This window comes from Suillus clintonianus (assembly GCF_016758775.1).
Source record: "Suillus clintonianus strain FC179 chromosome Unknown DEU56scaffold_172, whole genome shotgun sequence".
In the NCBI taxonomy this organism is placed as follows: domain Eukaryota; kingdom Fungi; phylum Basidiomycota; class Agaricomycetes; order Boletales; family Suillaceae; genus Suillus; species Suillus clintonianus.
In genome coordinates, this window is record NW_024539396.1 from 1 (window position 1) to 13,258 (window position 13,258).

At 46.8% G+C, this 13,258-nt stretch overlaps 4 protein-coding genes across 4 annotated transcripts; 3 read left to right on the forward strand and 1 right to left on the reverse strand.

Annotated features, from left to right (window-relative positions):
• Positions 1 to 107: 107 nt before the first annotated feature.
• On the forward strand, positions 108 to 647 carry DEU56DRAFT_919566 (uncharacterized protein; the record flags this gene model as incomplete). The annotated part of the gene is made up of 1 exon (XM_041358285.1): positions 108 to 647. The coding sequence occupies one exon, from the start codon at positions 108 to 110 to the stop codon at positions 645 to 647; it is 540 nt and encodes a 179-aa protein (XP_041201426.1).
• A 707-nt stretch (positions 648 to 1,354) lies between these two features.
• DEU56DRAFT_761818 (uncharacterized protein) lies at positions 1,355 to 1,690 on the forward strand (the record flags this gene model as incomplete). Its single annotated transcript, XM_041350587.1, has 1 exon — positions 1,355 to 1,690. The coding sequence occupies one exon, from the start codon at positions 1,355 to 1,357 to the stop codon at positions 1,688 to 1,690; it is 336 nt and encodes a 111-aa protein (XP_041201427.1).
• Positions 1,691 to 4,319: 2,629 nt separating this feature from the next.
• On the forward strand, positions 4,320 to 5,386 carry DEU56DRAFT_874312 (uncharacterized protein; the record flags this gene model as incomplete). The annotated part of the gene is given in 4 exon segments (XM_041355937.1): positions 4,320 to 4,442; positions 4,464 to 4,917; positions 4,937 to 5,269; positions 5,298 to 5,386. The coding sequence occupies 4 exon segments, from the start codon at positions 4,320 to 4,322 to the stop codon at positions 5,384 to 5,386; spliced, it is 999 nt and encodes a 332-aa protein (XP_041201428.1).
• A 4,779-nt stretch (positions 5,387 to 10,165) lies between these two features.
• Positions 10,166 to 11,735, reverse strand: DEU56DRAFT_841906 (pheromone A receptor-domain-containing protein; the record flags this gene model as incomplete). The annotated part of the gene is given in 7 exon segments (XM_041355016.1): positions 10,166 to 10,363; positions 10,374 to 10,605; positions 10,653 to 10,788; positions 10,840 to 10,901; positions 10,967 to 11,093; positions 11,142 to 11,277; positions 11,441 to 11,735. Coding segments are annotated over 5 exon segments (675 nt in total), but the record flags the coding sequence as incomplete, so codon positions are not given.
• Positions 11,736 to 13,258: the final 1,523 nt, after the last annotated feature.

Consider the following 13,258-nt stretch of genomic DNA (forward strand, 5'->3'; position numbering starts at 1 on the left):
CTACACTTCCAGCATAACAACAAGTGCCAAAGAAGGGTGACTCGTGACCCAGGAAGGTGGGCCCATGATGGCTCGGGATCTCCCGCATCTTCTTGCATAGAGCCGCCATGGAGCCCACAACTGACAGCAGCAAGTCTTGGTGTCTGGGATCTGCACTTTTTGTGTGTGCTCGATGCTGCTCAAACTCTGGGATCCTTTATATCCCTGGCGGGCTCCTTCTCCTTGCCGTCATCCTTTCTCCTTCCTTCCCCCATGCCAACCCCACCACCACCACCAACCAATCCTCCCCAATCTCCTCAAAAGCCTCCAACTGTGCTCTTTCTCCTGCTCCCCTCTCTCAACTGGCCCTGGAGCAGGCCCTGCAAGTGTCCACTTCACTCCAGGCCTCCCAGTCTCTCCAAGTTTCTGCTATCACCATCACCCTTCCTCCCTCGCCTGCCTCAGGTGACCACAGGCCTCGGCTACCATCTTCTCCCATGGCTCCCGTCTCCTCCGCTTCGCCTATTTCCTGTCCAGTTGTAAAGTGTCCTCGGGGTGCTACCCCCATTGCCAAAAAAGCATTTCAAAGGGAAGGAACATACCATTGTTGCCCCCTCCCCCCCAAGGCCATCAGCAAGCATGGGCCCTTTGGCCTCCTCCATTTCTAGAGCCTCTGGCCTGCCTGCTGCTGGGCACATGCCCATCAGGCATATAAAATACATAAGTTGATAGAGGATAATCTGATGGTATGAAGAATGTATGCAGTAGAAGGAAGTGAACTTGATATAGGGTAGATGGGCAGATATGTATAGAGTGATATACTTTCATTTTAGAATGATATCTACTCAGAAACACCTAGGAGGTGTATATTATTTAAGAAGGAATTATCCTAATAGAGGATACTGATATCAAATATACCTCAAAGTTAGTCACAAGATCATTTGAAGGCCATAGTATTACTTTGTTATCATTAACAACAAATTTCATGACCATAAACCCTATTGGACATTGTTGAAAACATCAAAACCATCTACAGGGGCTATTTGAGCTATAGGAGAGATGTAGAGAAGAGTATGGGAATATTTTTAAGCAGAAATGTATAGGATTGATGGAAAATATATTTATGAGACTAGTAGCAATGATTAAAGTCAAGGGAGGAAGCATCAAACATCAGAATCATAAATATTGCAGTTGTTAAACTCAAAGTTAAAAAAGTGTCCCAATGAGTCACAAGTGTAGAATTATCATATCTCCGCTCTGTAAGCTCCGTTTCCCACGCCACATAGCTCAGATTCAAGCCAGAAGGTATTACTACCAAATATGTCTGCACTGCCACATCAGATTCACATGCCTTGGCTCACCATAATGCAATTACATGAAACTGCACAAACATTGGGACACTTTTTTGAGCCACTGTATCTTCCGGGAACATGAGGAATATATGGTGCCGGGACAGAGAGATGTTGGCTTACCACTGCCTGCAAATGTTTGGAGGGAGATGAAGCTCACGGACTTGGAGCAAACGGCTTCGCGCATCCCAAAGACACATTGGCAGCCTTCCTACACTCCTCCGGGCGAGATTGGAAAAGAGAACATTCCTCTATTAGTTTCCCATGGTTCCAAACGCACCGCTCCGCAAGCGGGCTCTTCCCGTCCTTCAAAGAAGGTCCGAATGACTATTCCTACTGCTCTTTCTGCACTCAGCGCTTGATTTCTTAACGTTTTCTTACTTCATGCACTTATGCCAGTCGTCTACATACTCATTTTCATTCGTTTTATTGCTGACTTCATATTGATTCTCGGTGTGACAAAAAAAACTACCTAATAAAGCTAAATTACATGATCGGTCACGCTGTCATCACGCCGTCACAGTAGGCATAGAGGGTACCCAAGTTGCGGCAGGTTAGTGTTCTAGATTTCTTGATCGCACACCTCTTGCCTTCACCAACTACCTCATCTATGACGAGACACTCCACATGGCATTTCCTAAATGCTCTGGGGATTTCAATCCCAGCGTTTTCCAAGTCCATGTCTGGCAGTTGATCATTGACCAGCAAATTGAGGCACACATGGCAAAGTTCAACGTCATGATGGACCACATGAGGACAGGCTCGGCTTCCACCAGCAACCCTCCTCTGGCACCCCCTCGTGCTCCCACTCCCTTGTCATCCACTTCATCTGGGAAACATCCTCGCGCTGCTACATCTTCCTTTCGGAAAGATGCACCCTCTGATCTGGCAGAAAAGCCCCCCTCCTCCTCCTTTTGCATCACCTCCACTTGCTGGTTCTGTGGTGAGCTCCACTGCCACTGCCCCAAGGATTGCCCATCTGTCGACAATGGATGGCTCGTCAAGGATGCCCAAGGCCTCTGGAAGGGCCCTGGCAACATCACAGTTTGTTTCTACTTCAATAGCGCTAAGGGATGTGGAAACCCTCCCAGTGGGTGCATGTTTGCTCATGTCTGCTCTCGCTGCGGGTCTGCAGACCATAATGCACAATCCCACCCTGCGTGACTCCCCTTCTCTGGCAGAGGTGGGAGGAGCTCTTTCTTGCTGCAGGTGTTCTTGATGAGTTTTCTGATGTTGTTGCTGGCATCCGCAACAGCTTTTGCCTTGGTGTCTCATCCACTCTTACTCGTACTTTCTTACCTCTGAATCATTGTTCTGCACTTGACCATCCTGACATTATTAATACCCATATTTGCAATGAAGTTGCTGCTGGCAGATATTCTGAACTGTTTGACCCTGATCTGTTTGAGTGCATTTTTGGCCCTTTTCATTCCTCCCCTCTAGGTGTGGTCTTCAACCCCAATTCTGGTAAATCGTGGCTGATCCAAGACCACTCCTTCCCGCGCAACCACCCTGATCTCTCCTCCATCAATTCCAAAATCGATCCCTCCACCTTTTCTTGTGATTGGGGCACTTTTGCCCAATGCTTTCTTCTGGTGGCCAATGCCCCCAATGCCCCCACAGGTACCGAGGCCGCCGTGTTTGACATTGACACCGCACATTGCTGAATGCCTATCGCACCGGAGAATCGCCTTCATGCTACCATCTATTGGAATGGTCAAGTCCATATTAACCACAACACCTGTTTTGTGGCCACTAGCTCTTCTGGCATCTTTGGCCGTTCAGCAGATGGCATCATCACCATATACCAATTCAAATCCTTCAAGGACATCTTGAAGTGGGCTGATGACTTCCTGTTCTTTTGCTACACCATCCACATCAATGAGGATGGCTCGTTCACCTTCTCTGTTGACGCCTCCTCCATTTGATCCACCACCGAGTTCCTTGGCTGGCCCTGGTCCGTTCCGAAATTCCATGACTTCACCCCAGACTTCCCTTACCTTGGCTTTCACTGAGAGAAATCCCCTTGCGCACCATCCAGCTCCCAGAGAGCAAAAAGGAGAAATACCTTGCGTGCCTTGTGAGCTGGCTTGCTGGGGCAAGAGTCACTAAGCGGGAGGTGGAGGTGGAGGTGGAGGTGGGGACCTTGAATCACTGCTCCATCATCCTCATCTCCAGCCAAACCCACCTCCCCTCCTTCTACCGTTTTCTTAGCCATTTTTGTGCTGGCACCCATCTCCTTACTTCTCACTCCATTCCAGCGGAGGTCTTGGGAGACATCAGTTGGTGGCACAAACACTTTCAGCATCCCTTTTGTGGTATGCACATCACAGCTCCTCCACCCCCTCTCTCTACTCCCATTTTCGTCAATGCATCCACTTCATGGGGTGTGGGCTTCATTCTTGGGGACAGCTGGTCAGCTTGGTGTTTGGGCGGCAACTGGCGATCTGAAGGTTGAGACATTGGTTGGGGCGAAATGGTCGCTGTTGAACTCGCCCTTTGCAGCAAAATCATTGCAGGTTTTCGTGATGTGCATTTCATAGTCCATTCAGACAACGCTGGTGTCATTGGCACCCTTCATGCAGGGCTGTCGCGTAACTCCCAGCAGAATACAGTACTTTGCAGAATCATCTCACTCCTCCTCGAATACTCTATCTGGTTCTCCACCATGTGGATCCCGTCAAAAGATAACCTTGCAGACGGCCCCTTGTGGGGAGTCTTCCCCAACCTTCCAAAATTTCCTCATACTGCATATATCCCTCACGCTTTGCATCCTTTCGTGTCCGCCGCTTAGTCATTGCTTTGCCCCATCTCTCATAGTCTTTCATGTAGTATTTACGCCCACCTGCAGCCTTACAATTTCAGTCTCTGTGCCATTAGCGTACCTCCCTACAATCGACCCTCACGTGCTTCCCACGTGTCATCAACACTTGAGCTAAAGTCAACTGCTTGTTCTAAGCCTTTCCCCACCTCACATCACATACTCCTACTATGTCCCTCTCCAATCCCACATTGGAAGACATCATGTCACATGCAGTCGACTCTCTTAGCCTCCACTTACCCCCTTCTGTGACAGCTAATACTTTCCCCCACCTCACGGCTCTTATCGACTCCGTCATTTTCAACTCCTGGAAGGAGTCCACCCTCGCCGGTTACCAACTTGGCGTCAATTGTTTCCTCACGTTCTGTGCCAATAATAGCATTCCCCTCAAGTTCACCCTCCCAGCCAATGAATTCTTACTCTGCACCTTCGCAGCATTCGAAGCTGGCTCACGTTCTGGCGGCACCATCTCCAACGACCTATCTGGAATTCGGGCCTGGCATATACTCAATGGTGTGCCATATCAAGGCAGTCTCCGCCTGTCATATACCATTCATGGTGCTCATCGTGCGACCCCCACTGACTCCAAAAGGCCAGCTCGTCCACCCATCACCATCGATATGCTCACTCTTCTCCACATCCACCTCGCCCCCACAGACCCTCTTGATGCTGTTTGCCTCATGGTTGCTGATTGCACGACATGGGGCCAAGCTCGGCTTGGGGAATTTCTGCCCTTGTCACATGCCAAATTCTCACCTCAGTACTACAGTAGCTAACTTGCGCCCAGTCTCTGTATCTGGCCAATCCCGCATGCTATTTCTCCCATGGTCGAAAATGGCATGTGAACAAGGAGAGGATTTGTTCCTCGGTCACCAACACGCACTGTGTGATCCCATAGCCTCGCTGGAGAACCATCTCTCCATCAATCATCTTCTTCCAACCTCCCACCTCTTTGCATACCGTTCACTGACTGGTTCACTACACCCCCTCACTAAGTGCAAGTTCCTTTCTCACTGCAATGATGTCTGGTCTCAAAACGGCTACCCATCTATCTCTGGCCATTCATTTCACATTGGCGGCACCACAGAGCTTTTGCTCCGTGGCATACCCCCCCCACATAGTGAAAACTTTGGGCTGTTGGTCTTCAGATGCATTCCTGCGTTATTGGTGTTGCCTCAAGCAGCTTGCCCCTCTGCATGCTGAAATGATAAGCCCTCGAATCTCATCTTCCTCATGACCTTCTCCTTCCCCCCGCCCCTTCGCCTATCGTTCTCTTGCATTCATGACCTACCACTCTCTTTTCATCAAAGGCCTCCATTTGTGGGTGGTTCCCCCATTTGTCTATGGGTTCCCAGTGTAGGAGACGATCTGGCTGCAGCCCCGTACGGCACCATTTCCCCTTACTGGACGAAGTCATGCATACCTTCCACAGGCCATTGTGGACCATCACACGAGGTTGCGGAATCCGCGCACTCATCGCATTGCATTGCATCACAATGCACTATCCGTCCATGTCCTGTCTGCATCCATCCGTCCTCACTGGTGCGTTCTCATCCTTAGTTAGTCATTCCTAACCGTTCGCAGGGCCAGTTACATATCAGTTCCCATGCACGAGGTCGCATAGTGCTACTTACATATTATCTCCCTCCGACTTCGCGTACATATGTGTTCGCTTATACAGTTCCGGTTTCTTACAGACTCTGTTATATACTACGTTGCGGACTCGTATCCAGCACTTTCCTACATTCCCTCTCTCTGGTGGTGTGTTGCGGAGTCACTAGCTTAGTCTTACCTTGTCATTCCTTGCTTGAGCAATCACTTGTTTGCCTTCTCATCCCGCGCGAACGCTCACATCGCCATTGACAGTTGACTATTGCTAGTCCTAGTTGAGTTCCTTTGCAAGGCGGTTTCTGCACATCTTCGCATATACCTGGTACCTAGTTCGCTCTACCCAATTACCTGTTCCGACACCTGGTACCCTACCCGTTTCGCATACCTGGTACCCTACCCATTCACATACCTGGTACCCTCTAGACATTCACTTGTTTCTCCGCATCCGCATACCTCGCATCTCCGCATCTGCATACCTCGCATCTCCACATACCTTGCATCTCCGTGCATTCTCGCATCTCCGCATCTCCTCGCATACACAGCTGTTCTGTCTTCAGCGCATCACTTCCTTCTTCACTGTTCCCCTCGCTCATACTTGAGGAACTGCTCTCAGAGCTATCCCCTTGGGTCGACTACTATTCTCGCACCCAGCAGGATCAGTACGCTATCACTATAGCGGACTTCTACGATTTCTCCCACACCGGTTTTCTGCATCCTATGTCCTTCTTGCACTGTTGGGTGTTTCCATGTCCCCTCATACTCTTGGCACAACCCAGGCCTTGGCCTTCAGACAGACCAAGCAGACTCCCTCTCTCCATGTCCATAGGGATTCCTTTGTACTGTAGATCTAGTCGCATGCTGAGACCCCACCCAAAACCAGCGGGTGCTCTCTGAATATATTCACTTGATTTCACCCTAGCACTCACACTGCTCTTCTCAACTTTCCCATGCCAACAGAAGTGCGGGACGAGTTACAAATAAAACATAACTTAGTAATCATAATTAGTGATATGCAGGGGTATGTATGGGTAACCCGTGGGTTTTTGGAGGGTTTTTTGGAGGGTACAGGTAGGGGTACAAAATATTTAACCCGCAAAAAACCCGTACCCGTGGCGGGTAACCCGCAGGTATTTGTAATACATATTGTAGAGCTGGATCAGGCGATTTCAATGGTGGTCTGATCATGTAAAACAGTTGAGATTTGAGCAAGATATGATCATTATAAGAAAAGGACGCAAAATGAAAGGACAGCTCATACATTAATTAACCAGACCTCAAGTGTTTGACAAGATAATCAAGATAACACTAGCTTCAGATTAGACACCTATGTCATTTAACAACATTCACATTTTCCTTAACTATGTGATCCTATCTTGTAATGCTCATATCTTGCTCAACTCTTAACCGTTGTCTTACTACTTGAGGGTCTTATATGTTTTCGTGTAAATGTAGTGACACCACAACTACACTTTGATAAGACAAGAGTTGCCAACTCCTCAAGTACACAGTCAACAGATTTTCTAGTTTTCTCGGTTGATAATGTGTCGTTCGTGGGAGGCTCGACTATACAGTCTGTCGTTGGTTCTTGGAATGGGGTTTGGTTGTGGATGGGATGATAGACCTAGATGATAGGCCTGATATGATGAACTGTGTAGAATAGATGGACTAAACTACATTGACGAATGGTTTGTCCGAATGGTCCTTGGACAAATATACGAGTGGATGCGCTACACAACACTTGGCTGAAGTGTGTGGATCCTTTGATGAACAAGGGACCTTTGGTATGGAGCAAAAGTCCTTGGTGGTGTGGAATTGGGAAGCTGACTAAGCTTTACCCAGACAGATCCTTGCTGATGTAATCAAAGCAAGAATATCTCCTGAAGAGTTCTTTGTCCAAACAGCTCTTGGACAAAAGATATGGGTTGTGTGGGATGCTGACTAAGCTTTTCCCAGACAAATCCTTGCTGACTTAATCAAAGGAAGGAAACAGCAGTTCTAGACCAACAAAGGACTAGAAAAGAAGGTTAGGGTGACTAAATGCCCCTAACAACAGTAAAGATAACACAAGACTAAGATTATATCAAATCTTAGTGTAGTAAGGCTGTCAGTATCAGCCTGCACTTCAGATGATAGATGTGAAGTGGGAAATCTCCAATATGGGGAGTCTCTCCTTTCTCCTCAGAGAATTGAGCCTCCTTATATACATTTGGTGTGGCAAAATTCCCAGGAACTGTATAGTACCAAGAAAATAGAAAGAGACACAAATCTCAGAAGAAATAAGGTAGTTGTAGCATAAAATGCAAAATTGAAGTGGAAAGAACACCAAAGGAGGAAAATGACTCATTCTGACTCATTTGACAGCAAATGACATCACTGTGGAGCAGTGTGGAGCATTTGTGGAGCAAAGTGGAGCTGAATGATATCATTGTGGAGCTATGACATCAAGTGACATCGTCCAAGATCAAATGACTCAATTCTGGAGTCACATGACTTCTCCTAGGGTTAATTACATGTTATGTAAGCTCAGATTGTGGCTGAAGCTCACATAACGTGCACAAATAAAAAGAACAAGAGAAACAGAAGCAAGAAAGTCAACAAAGATAAACATAAACAGAAGTAAATGAAATGCGAGCTTTCTGCCACTTTTTACTTCTCTTGCCTCAACATAGAGTATTAGTCTAAAGTGAAAGTTTTTGGACTAGTATACCCTTATCCTATTGAATGTCAATGTATGATCTTCATTTCATGCATGACACCATTTGACATGATCAGACCACTGTTTTAATCGCCTGATCAAGCTCTACAATATGTACTACAAATACCCGCGGGTTACCCGCCACAGGTACGGGTTTTTGCGGGTAGGGGTAGGGGTACAGCTGAAAATACCCACGGGTTACCCGCGCAGAACACTAATATTAATATAGCCAAACTTTTGGAGGACAACTCCCCACAGAGTGACTGGTAAAACTTGTTGTGGGTAGCTCATCATAATCCCCGGAGGGATTGTCATTATCCATAATTGTTGTTGATGAACAAAAGAGCTTGGCGATGGATGCAAGGGTGTCCATGGAATGAATAAATAGTAACAAAAGGGTATTGAGAAGATCGAAGTTAGAGTCAAGCAGTCAAAGATGGCAAGTTCAAGTTATTGGGGCTGGCTTGTGAGTGTAATTGAGCGAAAATTACTCTGCGAGTGGCTCTTTTAAGTCATCAGATCATTGACAGTGGACAATTGATTTAATGTGCCACCATTGTCTTTCCACTAATGAAGCTGTGTGGTGGTTCCGTTTATGGTATCAAGCCACTCTTGGGCATTATTCTGGTGGCGGAGCTCCAATTTAAACATCATGCCGACTTCTGCCGAAGGGGCCTCATCTCCACTAATATTATCATGCAGCATCACCATGATGTGTGAACTTGTCTATTAAATACTATAATTGTAGCACCTCTGTGTGGTGCAGACGTGCTACCATATGTGTGGTATACTGTGGTATACCTCTGCACAGTTTGCCATTATCCACTCTACAGTCAAATATGTGCCCAACAATTGAACACGGACTTCGGAACTGGCAGCACGCAATAGAGGCTCTGGAACAGTCCATAAGTATCAAGAAGTCAATATATTTTGTGCTATGTTACTCAGAAACAGAGAAACTTACATTGGTATCTGTAATGAACTCCTGAGACAGTCATTTTGTGAGCGTTGTTGCAAATCCATTATTGGGGAGATCTGCTAATGGATGACTTCCCATAGGCTCAAAATAATCAGATTAGAATAAATATTATTACTTTAGGAAGGTGTGCTGTGATGCCGTTCACAATTTATGCCACATTGACACACCAATAAATTTTTGCACCCCCTCATAAACCTTATTTTATTTTAATCTGTAGGGGGGGGGGGGGCCTACAGATTAATCTGACTAGAATTCTTCTGTTTTGGGCCACTACACCAACAATATTGGCTGACATTACCAACACGCCATCAGCATAGTCCCTGGGCCTCTCTGGCAGGTGCTGAAAACGGTGTGCCATCGTGCCAACTGACAGGGAAGGATCGAAGAGGGCACTAACAACTTGGTGAATGGAGGACACCATAGCGTTAGACTCTAGAGTAGGCGAGGACAAGTATTGGATGAGAGAAAGAAACAGAGAAACATGCGACACGCCACTTCGGGAGGTCTCATAATTTATGCAAAAACGACCAACAAAGGCGAGAGAAACGACTGGAAAACAAAGCGGCGGTACTTACCACTCATCAAAGCGCCATAGTCCAGCAGCTGTCGTGCATCAAAACACGAACGTTGTTCTGGTCATGGTCCATGGGGCTCCAATCCAAGAACCATGCCGACTTCTGCCGAAGAAGCCATTAGCACATACATCAAAGTGACTTCCTATCAGATCTCGAGCACAAATAATTGGGAAAATCCGATCCGCATGAAGAACTACATCATACATGATGTTCGTGCTGTTCGGAGTCGAAAACGATTGTGTGACGGTGAAAAAAAGACGTACAAATGGAAGATCGGCTGTTCCTCGCGCGAAAGGTATAAATAAATATCACAACGAATGAAGGCGAACTGCTCGTAGCATGAGCGTTTTCAATTGGAACGCAGGCATCGCCCCCACGGGTATCATGCAACACGTCCGACAGCGTCATCATAGGAGACATGAGGGAAAGACGCTTCCCAAGGTGTCATTTCTGAAGCTGGGGCAGCTTTCTTTTCGTCCAGTGAATGTTCCCAAGATAGCGCCAACGAGCTAGTTCGTTTGCGTTCTTTGGCGACATAGATGGCCAATGAGCCTGCTGATGGAATCATCGCAGGCGCACGAGGGGTGCGGTTGTACCTATGACGCTTAACAGAAATGTGTGTAGTCCAAGATAAGGGACCTACCCAATCGAGTTCATATAATGTTGCGACTTTGCTGGGGAGAATCCGAATATCTTTGCCGCCCACCAGAAAGCTATGACGTAGTTCTTCCGTGCTTCTGCGGCAAAACCAAAGAAGGCGAAGAAAATCAAGGCACAGACTACCACCAATCACCGCGTGAGCTGGACAACAACAACGAAGAGGTAGTCACTTGTCCACAGAATGGAATCATATCGCGCGACATGCGAAAAGTCATGGTGAACATTTTCCCAGCTGACCCAGGGCTGTACATGCCGTGCTGTCGAGTTAAGCAACATCAAGCAAGATGCGAGGGGAACAGTGCAAATATTTTTGTTGTTGCGAGTGCCATAAGACGGAAGTAGCTGCTGGCGTTGAGAGACATGCTAGCTGCCAAAAAATGGTTAAATTCCACACGGCGACAGTAAAATGCCCTCAATGAAAGACCTGCGAGCAGTAAGGACACGCAGAGCAAATTAGCACGAAAGGGCGAACCGCAATAGACCGCGAAGACAAGACCGATGATTATAGGCCAGCTATCAAACAAGAAAAATGCTGGTAGCGTATTGTAAATGAAAGGGTAGCGGCCGACGTCTTTGTAAATATCAAATCGATGGCCTTGTACAACATATTCTGTGACAGGATCAACGGGATGCGTGTTGTGGATGGAACCAATGTACTCACGGAGCGCGACGATTATCATAGGGAAAAGCACGCAGATAAGGCAGCATTATCCGAATGACTACACCGAGTTTCAGGAAACAGGCAGCGGAACACAGCGTAATATCACTTACAGATGTCACACCAAATAGGTGCCCAATTGATAGCATTGTTATGCCAAACGATGGAATTGATGAACTGGTTGAGGCAAGAGAGCGCCGTTCAGATCATGTAGCAGCATGTTCCCGAATCCCATGCTTGTAGATGCCAGGGAAGAGGTATAAGCGCGATCACAAAGCCGAGGAAGGAGAAAATGGGGGAAAGAGGATAGTCCAACCCAGTCACGATGATAGTTGAGAAAGATGAAAGCTGAATCGTGTCAAAGGACGGACACCGTGGATTATAAGCTTATACGAAAGCATTTTGGGCGAACAAAGCGATTTAGCGCAGTGTAAAATTTTTGGCCATTGTGGATGTGGCGGAGTCTGGAAACGCACGTTATTCCCAAATATGGACGATTTTCAGGCATCAATTGTGATCTGCCATTGCCGCTTTAATCGAACAGTGGACTAACGGTATATAATATGAGACGAGCCCTTTATTCCCAAAATTTAATTGTACCAACTATTCGCCCACACAAACAGGCTCGAGACCTACAACTCTTTATTCATCATTGACCTGTTGCCATATGGACGCCTTCATCTCCCTCCCTTTCGAGTCACCGCCCTTTGTTGGATCGTCCCAGCCTTGGGATGATGTACAACTACAATTTGTCGAATCCCCTGTCTCACTGCCAATTGACCAAGACAAACTTGTAGGCTACTTTGGTAGCTACTGCATCATTATGTGACCTGCACCGTGACGTTCACCGAAGTTCCAGTGTGAGGTGTGTTGTTCAGCATCTCTTTTAATGGACATCTCATTGACCGGGTCTTATGAATCAGGTGCTACTTGCCTCGTACGCACTGGTTCGGCGTTAAATCATTCGAATAAGAGGCTAGCTTCGCAATATTGATTTCGCTGGTACTGGCAGAAACTGCCAGACAGTCGCGCTCTCGCATGTTTAACTGCGACGTACTCAATTATAGCACAGTGCTCAACTCTGTATCTATACCTCTTCTTCAATACTTGCCTTTGTTCTGGTTTTCTTCATCTTGTTTTCGTTTGTTTTCGTTCAAGTTTGATTCTGTTGCTATACCGCATGCTACTTGACTTGGTAGATTCGTCGGACTCGCCGCTAGTGCAGCATTATATACTTTCAACATTCGTGTACATTCTAGAGCTACTTTCCTAGTAGTCCTTTATTCGTCTTTATTATTGAATTCTTGCCATCTTGACGAGTGTGGTCCTAGCTATCATTGTTCTTACTTGCATTGTCGCTGTCGTTTTCGCATTGTTGTCAATTGACTCTTGTTCTACTGAGCCTCATGATTGTCAATCTATGTCTACGACAGTGCCAAACGTCCCCAGTAGCCTCTATCTGGTGGACTCGAAATTGGATGCTTACAACGGTCCAAGGTGAATCTCTACTTGTTGACATGATTATTGGACAGCTTATATTTGGCACTAATCCATATGCCACGAATCTTGTGGTCCTGCGATCCGGGCCACGTATGCGTTGACAGGTAACTTCTTCATTTGATGAATGCCGAAAACGTCTCGACCCAACCCTGCCAGCACCGTCGTATTTGAAAATTCGTTTACTGGTCCCCACTGTAGAAGAAGTCCAAAAAATGACTTTACGCCCTTTTCTGTAGAGTATAAAAACCAACAACTTCCCTCTAGTAAACACAGACATATCAGCTCGCCACCATGTTTACCCGCCTCTCTACTCTTTCATCGTTCTCCTTGGCTTGGCGGCCCTCGTTAACGCTGGAACAGTACCAGTGAGCCTCGCCTCACGTTAAGGCATCTCATATTGACATATAATCCGCAGGCTGCTCGCGCAGTTG